This window comes from Strix uralensis, chromosome 16, assembly GCF_047716275.1.
Source record: "Strix uralensis isolate ZFMK-TIS-50842 chromosome 16, bStrUra1, whole genome shotgun sequence".
Lineage (NCBI taxonomy): Eukaryota > Metazoa > Chordata > Aves > Strigiformes > Strigidae > Strix > Strix uralensis.
Window position 1 is genome coordinate 6,414,631 of NC_133987.1, and position 24,945 is coordinate 6,439,575.

At 66.4% G+C, this 24,945-nt stretch overlaps 1 protein-coding gene across 1 annotated transcript; it reads right to left on the bottom strand.

Annotated features, from left to right (window-relative positions):
• Positions 1-341: 341 nt before the first annotated feature.
• MYO15A (myosin XVA) lies at positions 342-24,184 on the bottom strand. The gene is made up of 65 exons (XM_074885808.1): positions 24,032-24,184; positions 22,874-23,986; positions 20,456-22,801; positions 19,449-19,531; positions 19,163-19,226; positions 18,955-19,064; positions 18,697-18,771; positions 18,443-18,533; positions 17,864-17,967; positions 17,276-17,339; positions 17,076-17,189; positions 16,766-16,927; positions 16,545-16,658; positions 16,374-16,432; positions 15,990-16,113; positions 15,804-15,899; positions 15,595-15,726; positions 15,032-15,157; positions 14,761-14,838; positions 14,213-14,367; positions 14,041-14,086; positions 13,791-13,915; positions 13,444-13,561; positions 13,175-13,350; positions 13,019-13,103; positions 12,664-12,717; positions 12,425-12,506; positions 12,205-12,335; positions 11,389-11,484; positions 11,063-11,298; positions 10,265-10,443; positions 10,068-10,140; positions 9,691-9,882; positions 9,439-9,533; positions 9,260-9,351; positions 9,050-9,176; positions 8,849-8,910; positions 8,676-8,739; positions 8,422-8,560; positions 8,024-8,114; positions 7,844-7,940; positions 7,455-7,576; positions 7,273-7,332; positions 7,092-7,167; positions 6,543-6,658; positions 6,332-6,450; positions 6,107-6,248; positions 5,742-5,853; positions 5,519-5,593; positions 4,909-5,114; positions 4,704-4,837; positions 4,559-4,625; positions 4,348-4,420; positions 4,041-4,114; positions 3,856-3,938; positions 3,580-3,710; positions 3,343-3,437; positions 2,873-2,950; positions 2,532-2,628; positions 2,286-2,446; positions 2,049-2,182; positions 1,832-1,965; positions 1,151-1,284; positions 694-834; positions 342-600 (listed from the first exon to the last, which is right to left on the bottom strand). The coding sequence occupies exons 1-65, from the start codon at positions 24,182-24,184 to the stop codon at positions 499-501; spliced, it is 10,389 nt and encodes a 3,462-aa protein (XP_074741909.1). The 3' UTR covers positions 342-498.
• Between the last annotated feature and the right edge of the window lie 761 nt (positions 24,185-24,945).

Consider the following 24,945-nt stretch of genomic DNA (forward strand, 5'->3'; position numbering starts at 1 on the left):
CCGCTGATTGGGGGCGGCGCGGGGGCCTAACGGGGCGCGGGGGCGGGTGGGAGGTTGAAGGGTTGGGGTGGCCGCCGAGGTGCCTGCGGGGGCGCGGCGGCGGGGCGCGACCGCCCCCTGGCGGGGGGGAGGGAGCGGGACAGCGGAGGGCTGGGGGGGGGGTGTCACAGGAGAACCCCCCCGGGCTGCCGGCGGGGAAGCCACAGGGCTGGGGGAAGCTGATGCGTGGGGCCACGGGGAAACTGAGGCACGGGGATGGGGGAAACTGAGGTACTGAGGGGGGGAGGAAACCCACCCCCCCAGCAGCGAGCGCAGCACAAAACCATCGACGCTGAGTCGAGGCGGGCTCACGGGCGTGTATAAAACCCCCAAAGCAACAGCGTGAGCAGCGCGAAGGGGATGGGGGGACGGCAGCCACCGGCCAGGCCGGGGCCCCCCCGGGATCGGTGCATCCTCCGTGCCCCGCGGCGGGGGGGCGGGGGTCCCCCCGCGGCGAGCTCAGAGCAGGGTGATCTCGCTGGGCGGCAGCGTCAGCCTCTTCTCCCGGGCGCCCAGCAGCCTCTCCATGTGCACGGCCACCACGCGGCACAGCTCCAGGCCCTGGCGAGGGGGGGACACGCCGTGGGTGGCCGTGCCACCATGGCGAGAACCCCGGCAGGGTCCCCCCCGAACCCCCCCCCAAGTGTCCCCTACCTGCTCCAGCTGCAGCTGGGTGATGCCCTGGGGCAGGAGGTCGCCCAACGTGATCTCCACGTAGGGGTAGCTGGATCCGGCCGTCGGCCGCTGCGTCCGCGTCGACTGGATCTCCTTCAGCGAGAACTTGGCGACGGGCTCCTGCGGGGGGGACAGAGGGGGTGGCCCGTGTACCCCAGGGACCCCACCAAGGGGACCGAGGACCACAGCGGGTGCAGATGGGAGCGGGATGCAGGGTGCCAGCGATGCAGTCCCCTCTCCCCGCGGAGGGTGGGCACGGGCAGGTAGACCTGGAGCAAACTCGGGGACCCTGTCCCCTGCAGAGAGGGACGTCACCCCCCAACCTGCCTTCACATCTCGCGGTGCTGCCTGGCTCTGTCCCTGCAACAGGAACAGGAGGGCCGGGTGGTGCCCACGGGACCCTGTGCCCCCCCAACACACACAGCCCCCCACCTACGTGGGTCTCCTTGCTGAGGAAGTTGAGGCCGTTCTGGTTGACGGCCAGGATGCAGGGCGAGACGATGGCGTTGTTGCTGCAGCTCTGGATGTAGAAGAAGGACGAGCCAAACATGGGGTAGGCGCTCAGCAGCCCTGCGGGGTGGAGGATGGGGTCTCAGCGCCCGCTGTCCCCCCCTCCTGCCCATTCCCCGGGGTGGCTCGCACTCTGTGGAGGGTCCCAGCCAGCCCCATGCCTAGCAGGAGCTGGGTCGGCTCCCAGAGCCTTGCACCACTTCAAGCTCTGGACTAGGAACAGGATTGAACCCAGGAGCAGCCAAAGGGCCCCGCTGCAGCTTGTTGGGAAAGTGGGTGACCAAGCATGGGACCTGGGAGCAGCCTGTCCTGCCCCCCATGTGTAGCACCCTCAGCTCCACGCTAAGGTCAGCCTGTCCCGGGGGAGCCACCCAGCAGCATCTTCTCTTCGTTAGCATTGTGTCCTCATTAGGAGGACACAGTCAGCGTCACATCCAGAGCACCACTGCATCCCCAGCACCACTGCATCCTCATTAGCGGTGTGTCCTCCTTAGGAGGACACAATCAACACTGGCAGCCTTGCATCCTCATTAGCATTGCGTCCTCATTAGCGTTGAGTCCTCGTTAGCATCACCTCCCCATCCCTGTGTGTCCTGTGCCTGCTCACCCAGGAACTGTGCCCTGGCCTGGTGGGCGCTGAGCGCCTGGGCTTGCTGCATGTGCTGGGTCACCATTTGGAGCCAGGATTGGGCCTTCAGCAGGCGGAAGAGCTGCGGGGGGACGTAGTCCTGCACCTCCCGCCTGCGGGGAGCCGGAGGTCAGGCATGTCACCCCATGGGACGTGCACCCCCTGCCCCCCCCCCGACCCCCTGGCCCGTCCGTACGCAGTGGGGAGGTGGTGGCGGTCCTTGGCTCGGTGCTGGAGGGCGGCCAGCTTGGCCACGTGTGGGAAGTGCTGCTCTCCCGGCCTCGCAGGCGGCAGGACGGTGAACAGCCCCTTGAGGTAGTCGGGAAGCACCTGAGGCAGGACAGAGCGCAGGGACACGGCTTGGGGACGGGGCACGCCTCCAGGCAGGGGGACAAGGAGGTGACCCCGGGGGAGTCTGGTGGGGTGGCCCGACCTGGTTGTAGTGAACGGTGACATAAAGCTCGTTGTCAAACTTGAGGGGTTGGCTCCAGACCACACGGCGGCACCAGAAGGTGTAGCTGGCGTCCCGGCGCTCCGTCTCGGCGACCACATCCAGGACGTATTCCCGACGGGTCAGTGGCCGCACGCTCTGCCCTGCGCCGCCCCGGGAGCCTGAGCACGGCCACCGCGCGTGGCACCCACCGACGGCACGGCAGGCCGGTCCCCACCAGCCCCTCACCTCTGTCGGTCACCACGAAGAGGATGTACTCGTCAAAGGCCTCGGGGTGCTGCAGCCCCATCTCACAGCACAGCTCCTCGATCACGTCCAGAGCCACCTGGGCGTGGGGACAAGCAGCTGGGAGGCTGCCACGTCCCCCCACCATGCTCAGGTCCTGCACTGGGTCTCATCCCGTGCAGGTCCCCAGGGACGGGATCTCCCTTTCCCAAAGAACAAAGTCCCCCAGCTCGGGGACAGCCGAGGGGTGCAGCCCCCCGCCACATCCATGCCCTTGGGGTGCTCACACCGGGGGGTCACTGTGAGCCCGGGGTGCACCGAGCCTCTTGCCCGCTCCGACTCACCGAGCACGTCTTGATCTTGAGGTGCCTCTCGATGCCACCGGGCAGGAGGAAGAGCTGGCGCTTGGCGCTGCGCCCAGCCTGCGTGGGGAGGACATGTTGGGGTGCAGGGGTGGGGGGGCCCTTTGCACAGCAAGACCCTCAAAGGACACCCCAAATCCCCAAGCTATCCCACAGGGACCATCCCATGGGGATCACCCTGTATCTTGCCCATCCTGTCTGGGTGAGCCATCATGCCCCCCACCCCACGTGCACAGATCTGCATCCCCACTGGGGACCCCTGAAAGCTCAGGGCACCCCTAAAGCGGTGCCACTGGAGAGCAGAGCCCAGAAAGGACCGTGCTCCCTGCAATCAGCTCAGCTCCAGGGCAGTGTCTGGGGGGGAGGGGATCTGGAACCTCGGGGGGCGGAATCTCAAGCTGGCATCAGCCCTGCCCCGTGCCCCAGGGGCACCCATGAGCACCCAGCCTCACCACCATGGCCCTGAGCTCCATGCTGCTGGGGAAGAGTCTGCGGCCGCCGAACTGTAGAGTTTTCCGCAGGTTTTGCTCGCAGGCTTTGGCGATGCCTGGCGGGGACAGGGACCGGGGTGAAGGACAGGGCTGACCCATCATGGTGGCTCTGCTAAAGTACCCCCGGAGCCCCGTGACACCCCCAGGTGTCCTTCCCCACCGTGCCCCCAAGCACCTTGGGGTGTGCACAGCCCCTACCCTGGAAAGGCAGCTCGGGGTGGCTGCTGGCACCCTGGAGGAAGGCCAGGACGAAGGGTCTGAGCACTTCAGAGCACTTGTAGTAGGCAGCGAGGATGTAGAGCAGCCTCCAGCCCTTCTGGCAGCTGTCCCTGCCGAGAGGAGCTGGGGCTGAGCCAGCAGCTCAAATCTATCCCCATGTTGGGGCATCTCAACCCAGCCAGGGACACAAGTGTCCCCAGGACCAGCCTCTGCTGTCCCAGCCAGGGTGGTCAGTGTGGGGGTGCAGGAACTCACGGCTTGGAGCTGGTGTTGTTGGTGACCTGCTTGATGATCTGGCAGTACAGCTCGTCCCGCAGGACCTCGTTCTCCGCACACAGCTTGGGGACAGGCACGGCTCGCTCTGCTGCTGGGGATGTCCCCAGCTGCCACCCTCCTGACCAGGCCACCCCCAGGACTCCCAGCCCCAGCGGGGGATTTACCTTGAGGATGGTGCAGATGGCATCCAGCTCTGTCTGCCCCCGCAGAGGGTGGTCACCCATGAACTTCATCACGGCTGGGGATGACAAAGCCACTCAGTGACACAGCTCACCCTGTCCCTTCCCTGGGGACACGCTCCCCAGGATGTGGGCAACATCGCAGGTACACGGGGCAGTGGGACCAGAGGAGCTAAACCACCCCCGGGGCCGCCCCATCTGCCCACCCCGGTCCTGCTGCCACCCTCCTCCAAGATGGGGCTGGGGATGGCCGTGGGGCAGGGGGACGGGGTGCTTGTGCCCCCCCACCTACCTTGAAAAGCCTCAGCGGCCAGTTTGCTGATGCCACCATCCACAAATTCGATGAGTGATTCCTGGATGGGGGTCTGGAGGGGGAGAGGGTCAGCTCCCGGGAGCAGCCAGAGGGATGGGATGGAGGTTGGGGTGGCATTTGGGGAGCTCCTGAACACGCCAGGACCTCAGGGGGACCCGTGGGTGACAGCAGGGCAGTGGTACGGGGCTACCTTGCTGAACATCAGCACCTCCAGCACATCGGGCACATCCCTCTTGGCCTTCGTCCCACAGGCTTCCCTGGGAGAGGGACAAGGGAATGTGTGGGCATGGGTGTCCCCACCGTGGGGTGTCCCCGTCCCCTTGCCGGGCACTCACACGCTCCCGTGCCGTGCTGCGCGGAAGTACCGCCGGGCGAAGGCCAGCATGGGACAGGTCCCTGCACTGGCCCCGAGCCGCTCGCCCCTGTCACCCTCCGGACCGTCGGCGAAGGCCGTGCTGGCGGGGGACACCTGCGGAGCGGAGCGGTGGGTGCTGGGCACAGCCGGCACCGTGCCAGCAACGGCCCCGGGCCAGCACCCACCTCAGTTTTCCGATCCAGCTCCTGGGCCACGGCAGTGGAAGCCACGGCTGCAGCCACGGCCGCCGAAGCTGCCACCTTGCCTTGCTTGTCCTTGGGCTCCTCTTTCCTCTCCGCGGGCAAGTGGACAAAGTCAGGGGCCGCGACGGGCTGGACATACTCGGTGGGGAAGAGCCCCGACCTGCCATGGATGGCCCCGAACTTCCACCCTGCGCCGGGCAGATGGTGGGGATGGCCCTGGGCTGGCAGCCCTGGGGGTCACCCTCCAAAAAGCCTCTTCTCCTGCCCCCTGCACCCTGAGCCCTTTCCAGGGGGTCTGACTGCAAGTTTTGGGTGGAAACAGCTGCGGTTTGGCATCGCTCAAGGTAAAGGCACGGACCAGGGGCCACAAAGCCTGTTGCCTGCAGGAACGTCAGGCAGCACCCGGTGCCACCAGGGTGGGAACCACAGGGGAGCATCCCCTGCATCAGGTCGGTGCCAAAAAGAGCCCAAACCATCCTGCTGAGGGGTGACAGAGGCAGGATCTGGCCCCATGCCCCAGCCCAAGGAGGGGACATGGCTCGGGGCAGTGTACGCGCAGCGGGGACACGTGTGGGCACAGCACGACACCCACCAAAATCCTGGGTGCCCGTCTTCAGCTCCTCCAGGTACATCACCTTCTTGCGGACCACACAGCCATAGTAGTGGTCTGTGGGGACATCACAGAGACACGGAGTGTCACAGGATGCAGGCCAGGGCACAGCAACCTCCCAGGGCTGGTGAAGCCATCAATATTGCTGCCCCTGTGCCCCTCATCGAGGGCATTTGGGCATGGGGGGCTGTGGGGGGCTGCTCACCTCTCTCGGGGCGCTCCAGCGGTTGCAGGTGGATGATGTCCCCTTTGTGGAAGCTGAGCTGGCGCCTGTCGTCCGGGCTGTAATTCCTCACGGCCACCACGTACTGGGAGTCCTGGGCACAGAGGAGGGGGTGGCACAGCCCGTGCACGCAGGCACCGCCACACACACCCACATCCCACCCACCACAAGGGATTTGAGCACCCACAGCGGTAGGACCGCCCCAGGGTGCCCCCCCAATCCCCCCTCACCCCAAGCACGGTCCCATTTGCAGGGTGCTCTCTGCTGCCCACCCCAGCACCCCAAAAGTGGACACACAGGCAGGACATGCCCCCCCTGGCCCCAGGGCACAATCCCTGCCCCCCCACCTTCCTGAGCTCCGTGATGAAGTGGTCGACCATGGCCTTGACCTGGGGGGCTTTGGGGGAGAAGAGGATGAGCTTCTCGCTGCTTAGGTTGAACTCCAACATATTCCTGGTCGGGGTGGCCACAAACAGCACGTCGGCGTAGCTGGGGCAGGGCGAGGGGAGGCTGAAACACCCAGCACCCACAGCACCCACCCCACCCTGACCTCCCGGGCTCCTCGCCCCTACCTGTACGCCCGCAGCACCCGCAGCTGCTCCCCGGGGACGTTGGTGCCCTTCATCAGCCGCAGCAGCTTGATGCCAGCGTGGGACACGGCCACGATCTGCACACCCGTCCCCACGCTGCCCTGCGGGCCGGGACGCTACCTCAGCCTGGAGCGGGGGGACACGGGGCTGCAGTGCCCCCCCACACCGACCTGCCCCGCGGCCGGACCCTCACCGTGGCGGGGAAGAGGCGTGAGAAATACACCTCGCAGCCATCCCGGGCCGCGGCGATGATCTCTCGCTTGACGCTCTCGGTGGCCACAGGGCTGAAGGAGTCCAACTTGTTTGCCGCTGTGGGGAGAAATACCCCCTGATGAGCGTCCCCCCCTGCCCGGGGGGGCAGATCTGGGCAGAGGCTTCACAGCGAGAGCTGGGATACTCATCCCCTTCCCAAGCCTGGCAGGACCGTGATGGAGAGACAGGTGTCCCCCGCTAAACTGGCACCCCATAATGCAGCGAGCCTGGCTGAGACCTGACACAGCTCGTGACTTTGTGGAGCACTCAATCACGGAGGGGTTCGTTGGATTTAGAGGCAAAACTACCCCGGCTTTAAGCAGCTGGCTGTGGCTCAGAGATGCCCAGGAGATGAGGATGGGCATGGGCGTGGCTGAGTGTGAGCCCCCCAGGTTTGGGCCCCCCAGGTGGGAGCCCCCCAGGTTTGTGACCCCGGGTGGGAGCCCCCAGCCCGGGAGCAGCAGGACGTTGGGGTGCAGGCGGGGGTTACCGAAGAGGGATTTCAAGCGGAGCCGCTCCTCCTGGCTGATCCGGATGCAGGTGTCGGAGAGCGTGTCATTGAAGATCTGGGGAAGGGGGTGAGGAGCCGTTACCCCAGTGTGGGGGGGGATACCCCAGCTCCCAGGGGACACCCTGGGCGGGGGGAGTTGGGGGCCAGCTCCCTGCCTCACCTGCCGGAAGATGAGGTCGAGCAGCAGTGGGTTGTTGATGCTGTCCTTGGGGTAAAAAACCTGCCAGGAGGGAGACCAGCTGTGTGGGCCACCCCACAGGCCCTCGGGCTCGGTGAAAAGCCCCCTTTCTCCCTCTTTGACACCCCCCTTGTCCCCATGTTCCCCCCCCCCCAGCCCTGTACCTCCTTGCGGATGTATATTTTCCAGGGTACGTTGTGGTAGGTGTAGAAATCCTCGCTGCAGCTCCGGTGCAGCTGGGTCTGGACCTGCTGCGCCTCGGACGGGAGCTCCCGTGAGACGAAGACTGCAGAGGGATGGAAAATCCTGCACGTCCCGGGGTGCGGGGGGGCAACCACCAACAGCCCCTCTCCCCCCGGGGAAACTGAGGCACGGGGCCAGCTGTGGGGCAGGGAGGGTTTAACCAGGCACAGTGGTTATCCCACGAGGATGCCACAGAGCTGAACCCATGTCTGGCCACCTCAGGCATCACCCGGTGCCACCAAGGAAGACGAGGTGCCCCCCCACTCCACCCCCCTGGCCCCCCCAGTGCTGCTGCTCTGCCCTGCAATACCTGGGGGCCGGGAGGCCACCGGACGCCCCGTCGGTACTCGCAGCTGGTACCTGCTGCTGGTGACCGGCTTCACTGCGGCCACCGTCTCCTTGGGCCCCTGTGAGGCAGAGATCGGGCTGCGGTCGGGGCCAGTGGCTCCCCCAGGCTGGGAGGGGGTCGCGGGGGTGGCTGCATCCCTACCAGTGCCGCTGGCACCTGGGCTGCTGAGAGCTGCTCCTTCAGGATCTGCATGGCTTCCTCATGGGGGTCCAGCTTCTTCCCAAAGAGCTTGCTGCAGAGACAGCACCCCACATCGCCTGCACCCCGGCATCACCTGCACCCCCAGCATTGCTTGTACCCTGGTGTCACCTGCACCCCAGCATCACCTGTGTCCTGGTATCACCTGCACCCCAGCATCACCTGTGTCCTGGTATCACCTGCACCCCAGCATCACCTGCACCCCCAGCATCAGGTGCACCCCAGCATTACCTACACCTCAACATCACCTGCACCCTGCCATCACCTGCACCCCAGCATCCCCTGCACCCCGCCATCAGGAGAAGCCCGCAGGTGGCTCGCAGGGGGGCTGGGCTGGGTACCTGGGGGGCTGGGAGCCACGCGGGGCCGGCTGGCACTGCCGGATGATGTTGCGGATGTCATGGGTGGGTCGTGGGAATTGCTCCGAGTTGAGCCGGGAATGTCGCACAGGCTCACCCGGCCACCGCTGGCCCATGGGTGCTGCGGGGCCAAGCACGTGGCTCAGGGTGGGGGGGGCTGGGCACCACCCTCACACCTGGGGCACAGTGGGTGCCGGGAGCCCCCGTTGCCACCTCGTTGGACTGGGACCTCTTACCGGCTTTCTGCAAGTAGGGCCGGGGCTGGGGGGCACGGCCTGGTATCCCCTCTGCTGCTCTGCCCTGCGAGGGACACCGTGCCGTGAGCATCCAGCACCCCCCAAGCTGCCCCCATCCTCGGGGAGCTGCCCCACAGAGGATTCTTGGCCCCTCCCAGCCCCCCTCCACTGACCGGGGGCCCAGGAGGCTGGTTGGCATCTGCATGGTGCTGTGGGGACGGGGCTGGCTCCGCGCCTGCGATGGCAAAGGAGGAGAGGGAGCTCAACCAGGGTGTCCTGCAGCCCCGTAGCTGCGGGGTGCGGGGATGTCCCCCCACACCAGGGACTGGGGAAACTGAGGCAGGGAGCTGGGTCGGAGCACTCGGGGCACTCACCCCTTGGGTGACGCGTCTCCGCAGGCACGGGGGGTGCGTTTCGGTTGGCATCACCGCCGCTGTCCCCCCCTCCCGTGCCCCCTCCTCCCTTCATCCTCTGCGAGACAGCGGCCGGCTTCTCCAGCTCCTGGGGGGGACGGAGGTCAAGCCACCTGCACCCCCAAAATGCTGGACTCCCTCTGCATCGGGTGGGGGGGATGCCCCTCTCACCCCATTGCCGTAGGAGAGCACGGGGTCGAAGAGGCTGTCCAGGTACCGGTCCAGACCCTTCTGGCTGCGCGGCTCCCCAAATTCCCCATCTGCTGGGGGATGAGGAGGGATGAGCTGCTGGTGGCAGAGCTTCACCAGCAGCAGCGCTGGGGGGCCGGGGGGGGGGGTTGATGCCCTACCGTGGGGGTGGTACCCCTCCGTGGATGGCAGCGTGGGGGCTTTCACGGCGGGGGGAGGAGGCACTTCATCCAAATCCAAGCCATGTCCCAGCACCCTGCAGAGAGGGAGGGTGTGATCATCATGCACCCACTGGGTGCCAGATCCCCCTCCAGGACCACGACCCACGCCTCTGCCAGCACCCATCTAGCCTGGTGCCGGTGTGTCCCCCACCAGCCCCACAGTGGGGGACCCGTCCCTGCCCGGGTACCTACGCCCGGCTGTCCCCGCCGTGGCTCTCAGCCCCCTCCCATGCGACGAGGAAGCAGGACTTCTGTTTGGGGAAGCCCCGGAGTAGCTCAAGGTCAGAGATGAGGTCCAGGACATAGTCATGACCAGCCAGTTCAGCCCACTGGGCACCCGCCTTCATGGCCACGGACCAGCCACGCCAGCCATCCGCCAGCCCCCTGCCAACAGTGGGACACTGGGACGGGCACGGGCTGCCAGCGGTGTCCCGGATCCATGGGGACACTCTGCCCGTGAGCTGGGCATCCTGGCTCCCAGATCTTGGGGTCACCCAAAATGGCCTCAGGGTGATGCTGTGCCCCGTGGTCACCCCACTGGGGGCGGGGGTTGCCAAGCCGGTGGGTACCTGTGCTTCAGGACATCCCCTGCCAGGTCCTCGCCCGTGCTCCAGGAGTGGACGGGGCAGGAGAACTGGTCACCTGGGGAGGGACAGGTGGTGAGCGGGTGCCCACTAGTCCCCCTCCTGCCCATGACAGTGGCAGGGTGGTCAAGCTGGGACTGACACTCACGCCCCCGTGCCCCCAGCCCCATGCTGCCCCGCACCGTTGAAGCAGTGGAGGTCGAGCGCCATGCTGGCTTGCTGCCGGTTCGCCGTCCACTCCAGCAGTGAGGGTGGGTAGGCACGGGCGGCCGCCGTGCCCAGCTGCGACCGTGCCATGGCGTGCATCAGCTTGCGCTGGCACACCGGCTTGTAGCCAGCAAAGGCGTAGTCAGAGACAAACCTGGGAGGAGGGGAGGATGCTGCAGGAGGGACCTGGCCCAGGCTGGACCCAGGAAACACAGAGGGACCTCAGAGTATCCCCGGTGGGTTCTGGGTGCCAGGCTGGCCAGAGGGATCCTGGAGGGACCCGGGCAGCATCCCCAGTCACATGTGCCAGGCTGGCCCCGGGAACCAGAGAGGGGCTAAGAGCATTCCTGCAAGGACCTGAGCATAATCCTTGGGCACATGTGCCAGGCTGGGCCTGGGGACCACAGAGGGACCTCAGACCATCCCCAGTGGGGCGTGGGTGGCATCCCTGGGCACGTGTGCCAGGCTGGCCCAAGGATCCTGGAGGGACCTGAGCATAATCCCTGGGCACATGTGCCAGGCTGGCCCTGGGGACCACAGAGGAACCTCAGAGCATCCCCAGAGGGACCTGGGTGGCATCCCTGGGCATGCATGCCAGGCTGGCCCAAGAATCCTGAAGGGACCTGCTGGGACCTGGGCAGCATCCTCAGGCACATGTGCCAGACTGGCCCAGGGACACCCAGAAGCCACCCAGCAGTGTCCCCAGGCAGGAGCGCCAGACTGTCCCCGAGGGTCCCAGCCAGCCCCGGTCCCTGTCCCCAGCCCCGGCTCACTTGAGCAGGTACTTGTCGAAGGTGGTGGAGGGGGGGAAGGCGCTGAGGCAGGTGGCCAGCAGCAGCCAGCCCCGCTCCTCATTGTTGACGTTGGTGTTACGCCAGACTTGGTTGGCGGCTTGTGCCAGGAGCTCGTCCCGCAGCCCCGGCGCCGACAGCCCCTTCTGCACAATGTAGTTGCCGAAGAGGGTCTCCTGTGGGCCGCCCAGCCCTGGGTCCCCCATAAACCGCAGGATCTGTCATGGGGACAGCCAGGTCCTCCCTCCAGCCCTGGGCAGGGAGAAGGGAGGGGACCGCGGTGCTGGGTCCCACGCTGTCCCACCTACCAGCTGGAAGAGGCTAAGCGCCTCGTGGCACAGCTCCTCGTCCAGCCGGGTGAGGGGGGCCACCAGTGGGGCTGTCAGCATCCCGAACGCCGGTTCCTGCGGTGACACCCGCACCCGTGGCTACTCGGGCCCCGGGGACAGCCTCAGGCCACGAGGGTCCAGCCCCACGGCGCTGAGCATGGCGTTGATGCTGGATAGGGACTATGGGAACTATGGGTGCAGGATGGGGCCCAGCAGCAGGGCAGGGATGGGCTCAGGCTGTGCTGGCAGCACCAGAGATGCCGGCACCTCAGTGAGGCTGAAAGCAGGATCTGACCCTGGTGTTGTCGTTGGGATGCCCCAGGGACTGGGAAACACACGGCAAAAATAGGGGCTGAGGAAGAGGATGGGGGCCAAGCAACTGGGGATGGGGCCAGAGTCCTGGGAGCAAAGCGACCTGGTCTCCCGCCCCAGCGTTTCCAGATCTGCCCCGCGTCGGGCGTCCAGGAGGGCTCGGCGGGTCTCTCTCCGATAACCTCAGCGGGGTCCCCCCGGCCTCTGGAGACGACAGGAACCCACGGGGAGGGAGGGAGGCGGCGGCCGGCTCCCTGCAGCACCGCAGCCGCCCCGGATCCGGCCCCTCTCGCACCCGGCGGCATCCCAGGGGCCGAAGCCGGGGCAGAGCCCGGTGGGATGGTGCGGGGAGCCGCCGGGCAGAGCCACCACGGGGACCCTGAACCTAACCGCTCAGCCATGACCGGGGCGCCGAGGACTCCCCGAAAGCTGGCTGCCCATCGGGGCAGGCTCCCCGCTGCCGGGCCGTGGCGCCCACCTTACCTGGAAGTGGCCCCGCACGTACTTGGCCATGGGGTAGTCGTTGATGTCGAGCGGGAGGGTGAGCTGGGAGTCGGGCTTCATTGCCGGCGGTGGCACCAGGACCACACAGCCGGCGTTCACCTCCCGGGAGGCTACGGCACAGCGGGCAGCTATGGCACAGCCGAGGGGATGGGGACAAGGGGCTGGGAGCGGCGCCGGTGGCGGTGCAGGACCCGCTCACCTGCGGCGGCCTCCAGCAGCCCCATCAGCTCAGCTGGGATCTCCAGGTGGGTGACGTCCACCACCTCCCTCCTCGTCAGCTCCTGCCAGCACAGCACAGGGATGCACCCACTTGCCACACTGCTCCCTGCCCCAGCACCCATGGGTGCCTCAGCCAGTAGCATGGGGACAGGTGAGCACGTGGTAGGGACGAGGACACATGTGTGCTCCCCGCAGTGCTGCACGTCCGCACCCCGTTACCTGCTTCATCCTCTCCTTCTCCTCCTCCGCGCGCCGGCGGGCATCCTCCTTCCTCTGCAAGCAGAGCAGTCATACTGAGCCCCCGCCGGGCGGGAGGGAGAGAGACCTGGAGGCAGCTGGACCCCCCTGGAGTGCCGTTGCCCCCCTGGCATCACCAGGCTTTCACCCCACAGAAGCACTGACCCTGCCCCATGGGACATGGAGGAGGTGGTGGTGATGGGGTCTGGGGAGAGGCTCAGGGGTTGGAGGTGCCACCGTGCCCAATCCGAGGCAATCGAGACCCACCACCGAGCATGCAGGAGGGTGGGAGTGGGTGCCCAGGACCCCCCTGGGATGTGCCAGCCCCCCGCCTCACCTTGAGGTACCGCCGGCGGTTCACGTAGATGTGCACCAGCGACCTGAACTTGATGAGCGTGCGCCGCATGCGCCGGTACCGCTTCCTGTGGGAGGGCACCCGTCACCCTCTGCCACCCATCAGTGCCCTCCCGCCCCCCCCTCCCAGGACCCCCACCTGGCCAGGTAACCCCGTGCCCGGGTCTGCAGGAGGACAATCTTTCGGCGGAGGGAGCGGAAGCGCCTCTTGATGAAGAAAGTGCGAGCGTAGCGCTGGAGTGTGAGCGCGGCAAGGTGATGGGCACGGGCTCGCTTGCTCTCCAGTGCCTGGTACAGCTGCTCCTTCAGGAAAAGCTGGGAGGGGGCAGCAATGAGGTGAGCCCCCCCCACCTTGGCCTCCCTCCCCCAGGGCATCACCGGGGCCAAGCCCCCTGCCCAGGACGGTACCTTGCTAACGCCAACGTAGTACATGCTGGGGTTGACGGGGCAGAGGTTCCTCAGCATCTCCACACAGTTGGCCCCGTTGGGAATGACGTTGGACCACATGTCGACGAGGCAGCGGTACCTGGGTGACCCCGCGACACCGTCACCGTCACCGCGCAGGACCCCACTGGGACACCCGCGTGGCCCCTCCTTGGTAAAGCAGCTTCTCCTGGCACTGCGCACCAAAGCGGGGGGCTCCCAGCTCCCACCGTGGGGAACCCTGGCCCAAACGCTGCCCCCCCAAAACACCCACAAGCTCTGTGGTCTCCCCTCACTGGGATGACGGTGTCCACCCCGCAGCCCCCAGGCACCTGTCGATGAAGACGAGGAAGGGGATGCGGATGGGGAAGCCTTCCTTGCGGATGCGGATTGTCTCCAGGATCCCCGAGTAGCGCAGCTGGCTGCTGACCACGTCGGCCTCGAAGAGCCCCGGCTCCTGGGGAGGAGAGGGGGAAAAGCCTCAGTGGCCCTGCAGGCAGAGCCCTGCCCACCACGCGCCCACCGTGCTGCCCGTGCCGGCGAGGGCAGGCAGCACCGGCATCACCATGGGCCGGCTCTCACCTTCTTGTTGTTGGGTTTGAGACAGCGCACGAAGAAGGGGTTACACCTGCATCGGAGAGACCCCATCAGACAGGGGACAAAGTCAGCCCAGCCGCTTTGGGCGTGGGTTTGGCTGTCACCCTGCTCCTGCCAGCCCGGTGCATGGCCTGGCTGTCACCCTGCCTGCCCTGACCTCTCCATCTTTTCCACCAGGTCCAGGAGCGACTGCTGGAACCGGGCGGCCACAGTCGGGGCCTTGTAGCGCCGTGTCCTGGTGCTGCTCCTCCTGACCAGGCTCCTCTGCCGGGCCACCACCTGGGCATGGCCGAAGAAGAGGTTGGCCACCACCTTGGGGAGATGGGAAGGGTTAGGAAGGAGGAAGGTGGCCGGGATGGTGCAGCTCTCCCAGCTCCTCTTCCCAGCACAGCCATTGCCTTTTTTCCCAGCCCTGAGTGAGCCGCATTCCCTATTTGCAGCTGGATTCCCAGGATGGGGATAGGGAAGTGCAAGAGCAGCCCACGTGACTGTTTGTGCCAATGTTTGAGGAGTGAAAGCCCAGAGAACCCCGTAGAAAGAGAGCACAGGGTGGAGCTGGAGGTGTCCTTTGCTCCTGGTCCCCCCCAGGCTTCACTGGCTGTGGGGCCACACACTTGGGGACATGAAAAGTGGTGTGTACAGAAGGGGGCATCTGTGCCCAGCGTCCCCCCAGGACCACAGAGCCGGGGCTGGGCAGGGCCCTACCTTGGTCCTGCTGCTGATGAACAGGTCCAGCACGTCCTGTCGGACCTGGTCGTAGTTTTTATCTAAAAATTTGTGAACCTAACAAAGAGCAAAACCTCATGGTGAGGAGCCCAGTAGCACAGCAGGGGGAGGCAAGGAGCTCTAGGCTGGAATGGAGGTCCCCAGCCAGACCCCCTGGGCTGCCGCTCACCCCATGGTCCAGAATCAACCCCATAAACCTCTTTAATCATCCTTAAAACCCCAGCTGGGCATCCATCCCACTGCCACACACCTGGTAGGTCACCTTCCCTGCGTAGTGCTTGATGGTGAACTCAGGCAGCGGCATCTTTGGCTTCGTGTACAGTGGGTTCATCCCGTGGTGGTAGTGACACTTCTGGAGGAACGTGTGGTCAGTGGCCTGGGGACAGACACGGGGGTGAGGTGAGACATGGCTTGGGCAGGGATGTCAGCACTGGGACAGGGATGACTGGACAACTGGCCAGACCCCGCTCTCAGCTCTGCCACCAAGCAGCTGCATGGTCATGGGCATCTGCTGCTCTGTGCCTCAGTTTCCCCATCAGCAGAGAGGGTGCAACCACCCTTCTCTCTTTTATAGGGCAGCTAGGAGGGGGTTTTCAGTAATTCCTACAAAACCAAGTCCTCTGGGGGAAGATGCTCCAGTGACACCAACCTGGGACCTCCCAGGGCTTGTCCAGCCTGGAGAAACCCAGCGGGTCTTCCAGGTTGTCCAGAACATCCCAGGAGCAGAGCAGCCCTGGGCCACGGTGTCACCCTGGTCACAGGGACCACCCGGTGCTGCCATCCTCACCACCTCAGCACTGGGCAACCCCTCACCTGGGGGAAGCAACTCTGATCATCGAGGATCCGGAGGATGCCATAGGGCTTCTGGGAGATGAGGTCGATGCAGGGCTGGTTGTCGTTGAAGGGAATCTCCTTCCACTCGATCTGTTCCCGGAGGTATTCCTCCTGCGGGGCCGGCACTCGCTCAGCCCCATGACAATGCTCGGCACAGGGCCAGAGCCCGGCACTACTCGCCGGCCCACCTGCTCCTCCTGGAAGACGATCTTGTTGAAGAAGGACTGCAGGTACTCGTTGGCGTAGTTGATGCACAGTTGCTCGAAGCTGTTGAAGTTGAGGTCCTGCCAGAAGGAAGGTCCACAGAGCCTGAGACCCCGCATCCCCAGAGCTGGCAAGATGGGGGGGACGGAGCCAGGACAGATCCTGCTCACCTCGAAGCCGTAGATGTCCAGGATGGCGATGGAGAGGGCCTCCTGCCGTGGGTACACCAGCTTGTTGATGCGGTCTGTGAGCCAGCCGAAGAGCAGGGAGTAGAGAGTCTTGGCAATGGCATCCCTGGGAAGGGGTGAGATGACCAGAGTGCTGGAGCTCCAGCATGGCACAGCACCACGAACACCCTCACCACCGCAGCCAGCACCCATCACAGCCCCAGGTCATGCGTGGGGCAACCCTCGAGGCTGCAGTTTTAATCACCGGAGATCTTAATCCACACCGGGGGACCTGACCATCCCCTTTCCCAGCCCAGCATCTCACTTCCCACCCCGTCCCCAGGGGCCAGACACCCCCCTGCAGCACAGCCCCCCGCTTCTCCCTACCTGGCATCCACGGCGCTTTCGACGGTCAGAGGAGTAAAAATCTTTTCTCGCAGCGTTTCCTGGTTGGGGCGCACAAAACCAACAGTGTGACAGAGTTTTAGCAACACCAGGCGTGGTCCCTGGGGATGAGGGTCCCCCCTCCCTGCCTGTGCCGCTCCGCCACCAACTCACCGTCACCTTGAAGGTGATGGCTTTTTGCAGGCCCTCGGGGGAGACCTGCAGCAGCTCAGCCACTGTCCGGATCTCCGCGGCGCTCACCACCATGGCCACCTCCTGGCAGTCGGTCTGTGGGACACGGTGAGGCAGTGGGATGAGGTAACACACCCCCCCCCCCAACTCCGCTGCACCCTGACTCGGGCCCGAGGAGCACAGCTTGGCTCCCCTTGGGCTACCTCATATTTTTCAAAGTAGACATTGCCCAAGTGGAGGACGGAGGAGAGGATACGGAAGATGCTGTTCTGCTCCTCCACGCTGAAGCTCAGCACCTCCATGGTGTTGAGCAGCCGACGGAAATCCTCCGCGTCGTCCTTGCCGGGGATCTCACAGTTCCCACCCTGACATAGCCCCCTCGGTGCCATCAGTGCGTCTCAGGGGGCAGCACCCAGGGTTTGGGGGGACCCACCAGCATCCTGAGCTTGGCCAGGCCCCCAAAATCAGGCAGCAGGGGTGGGATGGGGGGTGTTTGGGCAGGGATAATGATACCTGGTTCAGGTAGTAGTAGGTCTCGGCGCCCTGCAGGCAATACTGCTGCCGCTGCTGGGCAGGCAGCCCTGCCAGCATCTCGTAGAAGATGTGGTAGTTGCGCTCAGTCTTGGCCTGGGGAGCAGAGGACTGAGCTGGGGTGGAGGTGGTGGAGGGAGAAGAGTCGGGGGGACAGAGCCTGGCACCCCCTTGCCACCCACCTGGAAGACCACACGGGACTTCTCCAGCAGGTACTGCGAGGTTATGGCACCGCAGATCAAACCGCTGCAGGGGCGAGAGCAGGCGCCCGGCTGGCAACCTCGGCACAGGCAGGGGCTGTGCCCCCCACTCCCGGTGCCTCCCCCTGCCCCTGATGCTGCCCCCGGCACTTGGGGTGTCAGTGCCCGGTCCCCAGGTGCCCCACTGGGATCTGTGGGCAGACAGAGGTACCCACAACCCAGCTCCCAAGTGAGGGCTGGAGTTGCTGCACCCCAGGATGAAATCGGGGCCCCCCCTGCATTGGGATCAGTGGGGATGAGCGAGGGTGGGGACAGCGACGGGGACCAGGAGCAGGCAGGGTGCCAGCCCAGGGCGCAGCATCCCTGCCCCTACCCCAGGGACAGCAAACACTGCCTGTCTTCAGGTGACATCTCCTTTCCCCCACCAAAATTTGTCCCCAAGAGCATCCCCGTGTGCCGAGGGGCAGCCCAGCAGCAGGGCTGGGGGCCGGGTTGGGTACCCCCGGGGGAGCGGGGGGGACACAAAGGGGTGGGGGCCGGCCACGCGGGGTGTTGCTCAGCATTACTTACTCCTCCAGAAAGATTTCCACAAATTTCCCAAACCTGCTGGAATTGTCGTTCCTCACAGTTTTGGCGTTGCCGAAGGATTCCAGCAAGGGGGTCGCCTCCAGGATCTGCCGTGGTGATGGGGATTGCCAGGGGGTCAGCCCAGACACCCGGACACACCACAGGCTGTCCCCATGGTGGGGGGACCCTCCTTGCCACCCGTGTCACCCTCCCTGCCACCTCCTGCCCCATGCAGACACCCGTGGGTGCTAAAATTCGAGGTGTGCACCACGGCCGGGTTGCACGAGGACGTGGAGAGCACAAGGACCCCGTGCACATGCATACACCAAGCTCCTGCTGCCCACCCCCGCCGTCCCTCCACAGCTGGGGTGACGTGGCAGTGATGCCACCACAGTGCTCAGTCCCCTTGAACCGTCCCAGCCCACATGTCCCCCTCCCGGTACCTCTATCTGCCGTGGTCCGGGTGGAAGCGTGGGGACAAGGAGAGAGTGATGGAGATGTAAGGGGTGGATGAGGATGTGGGGAGGGGGGACAAGGGGACAGGGACTAGGGGATGAGGATGTCCCCAAGGCAGCACCTTACCTGTGGGGCAGTGCTGCGTTTCTGGCTGACGGCTGCCAGGTAGCGCAGGATCAGCTTGGTGGCTTCGGTCTTCCCTGAGCCACTCTCCCCACTGAAACACAGAGAGAGGCCATGACCGGTCCACCCCAAACCCACCCAGCACCCATCAGCCCTGAGGCCCTGGGGCTGGGCCAGGCTGGTGGCAGCGTCCTGCAACCAGCAATTAGGGCAGCGCTTAATTAGGAGCCATCCCGAGGTGGGGGGCCGTGCCCCACCTGATGATGATACACTGATTGTGTTTGGCATCCATCACTTTGGAGTAGGCGACGTTCGCGATGGCAAAGAGGTGCCTGGAGGAGGCGGGGAGGCTGAGGTGGGGGGTACCGTGCCACATTGCCCCGGTACAGGGCAATGCGCCCCCAGCATCCCCACGCATGGATACGGCTGCTCCAGCACCCTGCAATCGAGGGGGGTTCTGGGGGTCCCCCCACGGGGGGCTGCCGTAGGACATTTGGGGACACCCCGGTACTTACGGCGGATTCTCGCCCAGGGCTCTGCCTTCGTACTGCAGCACCTGCTCCGTCCCGTAGATGTTGTAGAGCCGATACGGGTTCACCGACACCAGGATGCTGCCAATGTAGGTCTGTGGGAGACCGAGATTTGGGGCTGCAAGCTCACGGAGGGTGATGACACCCCCGAACACCGGGGTCTTTGGGGGGCGCCGTGCGCCCCTAATCTTACGTAGATAAGCTGGCGCTCGAACCGCGTCCGGATGTTGCTCAGCACCGCGGCCTCCTGCAGGTCCCTGGTGCGGAGCAGAGGCTGCTTTAGGGGGTGGCAGGGGGACAGGAGGTGTCTGCTGTCCCCCAGCATGTCCCCAGCCCCGGGGAGGCTGGAGCAGACCCCGTGTCGGGATGGGATGGGGAGCAGCGGAGGCCGTGGGGTGCATGGGTGGGGGTTGCAGCCCTGTTGGCTCCCCCTGCGGCGCTGGGTCACGGTGGGTGATGAAGGGAACGGGGAGACTTACTCCAGCTGGGTCATGTCCTCCAGCCCGTCCTCCTCCTGCGGCTCCTGGTACCGCACGATGGGCAGGCTGCACAGCGACTGCATCTGCGCGGAGCAACCCAGTCCAGCTCCGTCACAGCCAACCCCCTCCGGCGTCCCACCCGGTCACTGCCACCACCCCAAAACCACCATCTGTGACCCCAAAGTGGGGAACCCCCAGCCAGAGATGGCAGGGACCCCCAGCAAGCATCCCACGGCTCCAAAATGGGTCCCCCAGGAAGAGTGTCATGTGTGGGGGACAGCAGCAGCGCTGGGAATGGGGACATGGGGCCACCAAGGCGTCCTTGGGGACTATCCCAGGAACGGCTGGTCCCAGAGAGCCCCAGTCCCACTCGCCGTGGGCAGGTGGGAACAGGCAGAGGTGGCTGTTCCACCCCCACCGCAACACCCTGTGGTTCATCCGTACCCCTACGGGCGCTGCAAGGGGGGGGGGTGACAGAGACCCCTGGGCAGGGTGGCACCTCCAGAGGAGACGATGGAAAGGGGACTGCGATGGGGGGCTGAGACATGGGGCTGGGGACTGCTCCCCACGGCCACATGCAGAGTGACACGGCGGGGGGGTGGCACGCAGGAGCCCGTGCTGGCGGCCGGCCAGGAAAGCGGACACCCGCCAGGTCAGCGTGTCACCCGCGCCCGGCCCAGCCGGAGATCGGGTCTCAGCATTTCCATACGTGAGAGTCAAGTGTCCCCAAAGGGGCCACAAACAGGGGGTGGGGGACACACGCAACGGGCGATAACCAGCCCCCCTCCAGCCTGCTCCCCGCAGCAGGACCCCCACCAGCACCCAGCGCACCCACAGCCACTTACCCCCAACCCTGGGCGCTGCAAACCCCCCGGCACTAGTGGCTACGTGCTCCAGTGAGGCGGCAGCCATCTCAACGCGCCACCCCACCCCAGAAACCAGCTCGCCCCCCAGCTTCATCCCACCACCGGCACCCCCGTGGAGGGGCGGCTCCCCGGCAGCGTTACCTTGCTGCGCCAGGGCTGCTTGGTGCCCAGGTACCCGTCCGCCCAGGGGTGCCTGTCCCGCCAGCTGCTCGCCGACGAGCGCTGGCTCAAGTATCGGGCGATGTCGGCTCCCCGCTGGCTCGCCCAGCGCCGACTGCGCTGGGTGGGCTGTCGGGGAAGACCCTGCTCGGCCGTCCAGGCGTCGGGCATCTCCCGCACCCGCACGACGTGCTGCGTGGACCAGTGCTGCTTGTACATGCGGGACGCTCGCCGGAAGGAGCCCAACCTCTGCACCTGCGGCGTCACCACCGCGTAGCGCCCCGCGCCCTCCTCCCCGGCCGCCCCATCGCCCTCGATGGCCTCCACCCCACGAGCGCCGTGGCGGGGGGTGGCCGGTGAGCCGGGGGCTCGGCCACGGGGTGCGGGGAAAGTGGTGCGACGCTGCGGTGAGGGGCTGCGGTCACCACGGGAGATGGAGGGTTGGATGGGGCGCCCGGTGTCGGCCCAGCCTCGGCGTCCCGCCGGTGGGCTCAGTGATCTGTGGGTGCTGCCGTCACGCTGGGATGGGCGCCGGGGCCAAGAAGGGGAGCGGGAGGAGGGACGGCGGGCGGGTGGTGGGGACCGGGGGGCTTCAGTGGGGGCCATGCTCCCCACGAGCAGGGACGCCAGGGACTGCACCGTGGAGCGCCCCGGAGAGGGGCTGCGGCTCCCCGCTTCGGCCGGAGACGGCCTCGACGGAGGGGAGTGGGGGGCCATCCCGGCAAGGGGCTGCCCAATGCGCTGGATGAAGGTTTTAGGGGTCCCGGGAGCAGGGCTGGACGGGGGGGGCACTCCGGCAAGACCCTGCGCAGCACCCTGCCAGGGGGGCAGCTCCTCATCCCAGGAGGGGCCGGGACGGCCAAAGCGGCGGCTGCCAGGGCGGGGGGTCGATGCCAGGAAGGGGGTCCTCTGCAGCGGCTTCACAGCTTTGGTGGGGGGCTCGGGGAGCCGGGGCCAGGCCTGGGGGAGCGGCAGCCCGGGGGGGCTGCTCCGCCGTGAGGGCCGCGGGGACAAGGGTCTCCCCGAGGCCACCGCAGGGACCCCCAAACGCCTCGCCACCGGCCCCGGGGAGCGGGGGGCAGGCGGCGGCAGGGCGGGGGGCTCAGGGCCGAACCGTCGGATGCTGGACCCCAGGGAGGGGGATCGCCGCGGCCCCTCACCCCGCATGCTGCCGGGGTTGGCGAAGGGGTTACGGAGCGACAGCCGCCGCGTAATCCCCGGCTCTCGGGGAGGGGGCTGCCCCCAGGGCCCCGCAGGCGGGGAGGGGTCCCGACTCCCCGAACCGGCGGTCTCCATCCCCCCCAACCTGCGGCCAGAGCGTCTGTAAGAGGGCTGGGGGGTGCGGGGGTTCCGAAATCCCCCCGCACCCCGTGGCGGGCGGCTGGAGGGCTGCGAGAGGGAACGCTGGAGGAACTGCCCCAGAGGGCTCCCGCACACCCGGGCTGCTGAAACCCAGCGTCGGGGGGCTGCTGCACGGCTGGGGGTTGCCGTGGGGCTAGGAGCTGCCGGCCGTGGCTCGTACTCATCGTAGTCATCCTCGTCACGGGTGGTGGGCAGGTGGGGGGACGGCAGGAGGGGGACGTCCAGGCGGTCCCTGCCGAAAATCTTGACCTGGGGCCGGGGGAAGAGCCTGAATTTCCTATTGAGGGAGAGCTTGGAGGAGAGCGTCTCCCGCATGCCCCGCAGCGAGGAGGCGCTGAGGATGGAGAAGGGGTAATCCCCATCCTCCTCCTCCTCCTCGTCCTCCCACTCCTCAGGCTCCTCAGCCTCGGTGATCTCCTCCAGGGCCAGGGCGTAGGGGTTGCAGGAGGACTGGGCGTGCGACGCCCACCCCCCCTCACTGTACTGGATGCGATGCTCGGGGTACTCCCCCCCCGGATACCCCCCGGTGAGGGGCTCCCCAAAGTCCTCGTAGGGGTCCCCCCCATAGCCGAAGGGCCCCGTCACCTCCTCGCCATACTCCGGGTCGCTGCTGTAAGGATCGTAGAGGGCGAGGGGGGACCCACCACCGAACGGTCCCTCATCCTCGAGCTCCGCGTAGCTGTAGGGGTGCCCCGGCGGGTCACCCTCCTCCCAACCGCCCTCATAGAAGCCATACTCCTCCTCCGTCTCGTAGCCGGGGTAGTCAGCGTAGGGGGTTGGCCCTGCATCCTCAAAGCCGTACCCCGCTGGGTAGGCTGGGGTTTGGACGTAGCCTCCCTCTTCCTCAGCATAGCCATGCCGGGAGCCATAGGCTCCATCCTCCTCCTCGGTGTAGCCACGCCAGGGGCCGTAGGCTCCATCCTGCTCAGTGTAACCATGATGGGGACGATAGGCTCCATCCTCCTCCTTGGTGTAGCCACGCCGGGGGCCATAAGCTGCATCTTCCTTCTTGGCGTAGCCATGGCGGGAGCCATAGACTCCATCTTCCTTCCTGGCATAGCCACGGCGGGAGCCGTAGGCTCCATCCTCCTTCTTGGCATAGCCATGGCGGCGGCTGTAGGCCCCATCCTCCTCCTCGGCCCACCCGTAGCGCAGCACCGGCGGCTCCGCAGGTGCGTGCTGGGAGCGCCGCCGGGATGACGGCCGCCGCACCATGCTGCCGCGCCTCTTCTGGCTGTGCCGCACAGCGCCGGGGGCCGACAGCCCGCTGCCACTGGGGATCCGCTTCATGTTGGCCCGGTGCCTGAGGATCTCGTCTTCCGCAGGGAACGGCAGTTTCCTGGCACCGATACGGGAAAGCCAGGCCGCGTCGGCCGTCCGGCTGCCCCCCACCAGCCGCCCACGCCGGGAAAGCACCTTCCTGGCCAGCCAGCCCGTGGCGGCGGCCGCCTTGCTCAGCACCTGTGCCCGTGGCTTGAATTTCCTTTCCGGGCGCCGGCGGAAGAGGGACGCGCCGTCCTCGGCCGCCTGCCCGCCCCGCCGCAGCAGCAGGAAGGATGGCTTTGCTGGCGGGGAGCTGCTGGCCTCCTCCTTCCTCTTCTTGCCCACGCGCTTGAACTGAACCATCAGGTTGGAGGTGGACTTGAGCACTGCCTTGTTCTTCTTCTTCTTCTTCTTCTTGGTGCTGTGCTTCTGCAGCCCCCAGAAGAAGCGGGACGTGTTCTTGAACTGCCCCTTCTTGGGCCGACGCAACCCCAGCTTCTTGAAGCCCATGAAGAGCTTGGAGGTGCTGTGGAGACTCCGCTTCACCCGGGCCTTCGGCGCTGCTGCCGCTTCCTCCTCCTCGGCCGGGCCAGGCTCCGCGGATGCTTTGGGCTGGCCCTTGGCCTCTGCGCCCTTGGCCCCTTTCTTCTTCTTGGCATCGTTGGCCGCCAGTCCCAGCACCAGCTTGGAGGTGCCTTTCAGGTTCTTCTTGGCTGGCGCGGCATCGCTCTCGCTGCCCTCCTCCTCTGGCTCCAGCTGCACTTTCTTCCCCCGGCCTGGCTTCTTCGCCACCACCCCCTTGAGAACCCCCTTCTTCTCCTTCTCCTTCCCCTTCCCCTTCTTGGGCTCCTCCACAGCAGCCGCCTCCTCCTCCTTCTCCTCCTCCACCTTCTCCTCCTCCACCTTCTCCTCCTCCACCTTCTCCTCCTCCACCACCTCCGTCTCCTCGGTCTCCTCTGCCTTCAGCAGCTCCGCATCTGAGGTCTCCTCCGTCTCGCTGGGCGCCTCCTTCTTGCCCTTCTTCCCTTTCCCCCCCTTCCCCTTGGCCTCTGCATCCTTTTTGGGCTCCCCCTTCTTGCCAACCATCCTGGCGGTGGCGGGCTCTCATGCTCTGGCCCCGGCGGGGCCCTGGGAGACGATGCCCCACGCTGGCACGAGGCAGCTCCCGGCACACCGCCCAGCTCCTGACCCCGCAGCCTACCCCGGGAGGGTATTTACCTGCGCCCGGTTTTGGCGAGGCACTTCGTGCCCGTGCGTGGCTCCCTCGGCCGCCGGCGGCCCCCCGTTTGGCATGGCGCTGGGGCGGCGGGACGGCAGCCCCGGCGCAGCCCGGCGGGAGCTGCCTCCTGCCTCCCGCCGCACCCCTGGAGTTAGGCAGCGCGGTGCTGGCGGCTGGGCTCCGGCTGTAACCCAACCACCGGGGCTTGCGGCAGCATGAATAATGTAAGGGATGCGCCGCTCTGGCCCCGAGACTTTTCCGAAGGAGCAGCAAAGGGCCCCCATGGCGGGGAGCATCTCTCCAAGGGGACGCTGCAGGGGATGGCACAGAGCACCGTCACCACCCCAAAACTGGACCCTGACTCCTCCCCACACCTCGGGGCTCCCTGTACTCTCCCCTGGGGAATCAGCCTCTCCCTCCAGCCAGCACAGAGGAAGATGAAGCCCAGGGACTGATTTCACCCCACAAAGCCAAACCACAGCATTGAGAGAGAGGAGACAATTTTGCAGAGCCCAACGCACGCGCCGCCCCGGCACTGGGAGCGTGGCCAAAGGGAGCACCGCAGGGGAGGAACCCAACACCAGCCCAAACCCCACAGCCCTGCCAGGAAGTGAAGAGGAGCCAGGAG

Bases quoted from the DNA above. Each gene is read 5' to 3' on its own strand.
- MYO15A (XM_074885808.1), bottom strand. From the start codon at position 24,184: ATGGTTGGCAAGAAGGGGGAGCCCAAAAAGGATGCAGAGGCCAAGGGG. The intron at 16,928-17,075 runs GTATCATTATCC...GGGCTATGTCAG, and splicing joins CCTACTACTACCTGAACCAG to GGTGGGAACTGTGAGATCCC. The intron at 13,351-13,443 runs GTACCGTCCTGG...GCCCCCTCCCAG, and splicing joins ACTACGTTGGCGTTAGCAAG to CTTTTCCTGAAGGAGCAGCT.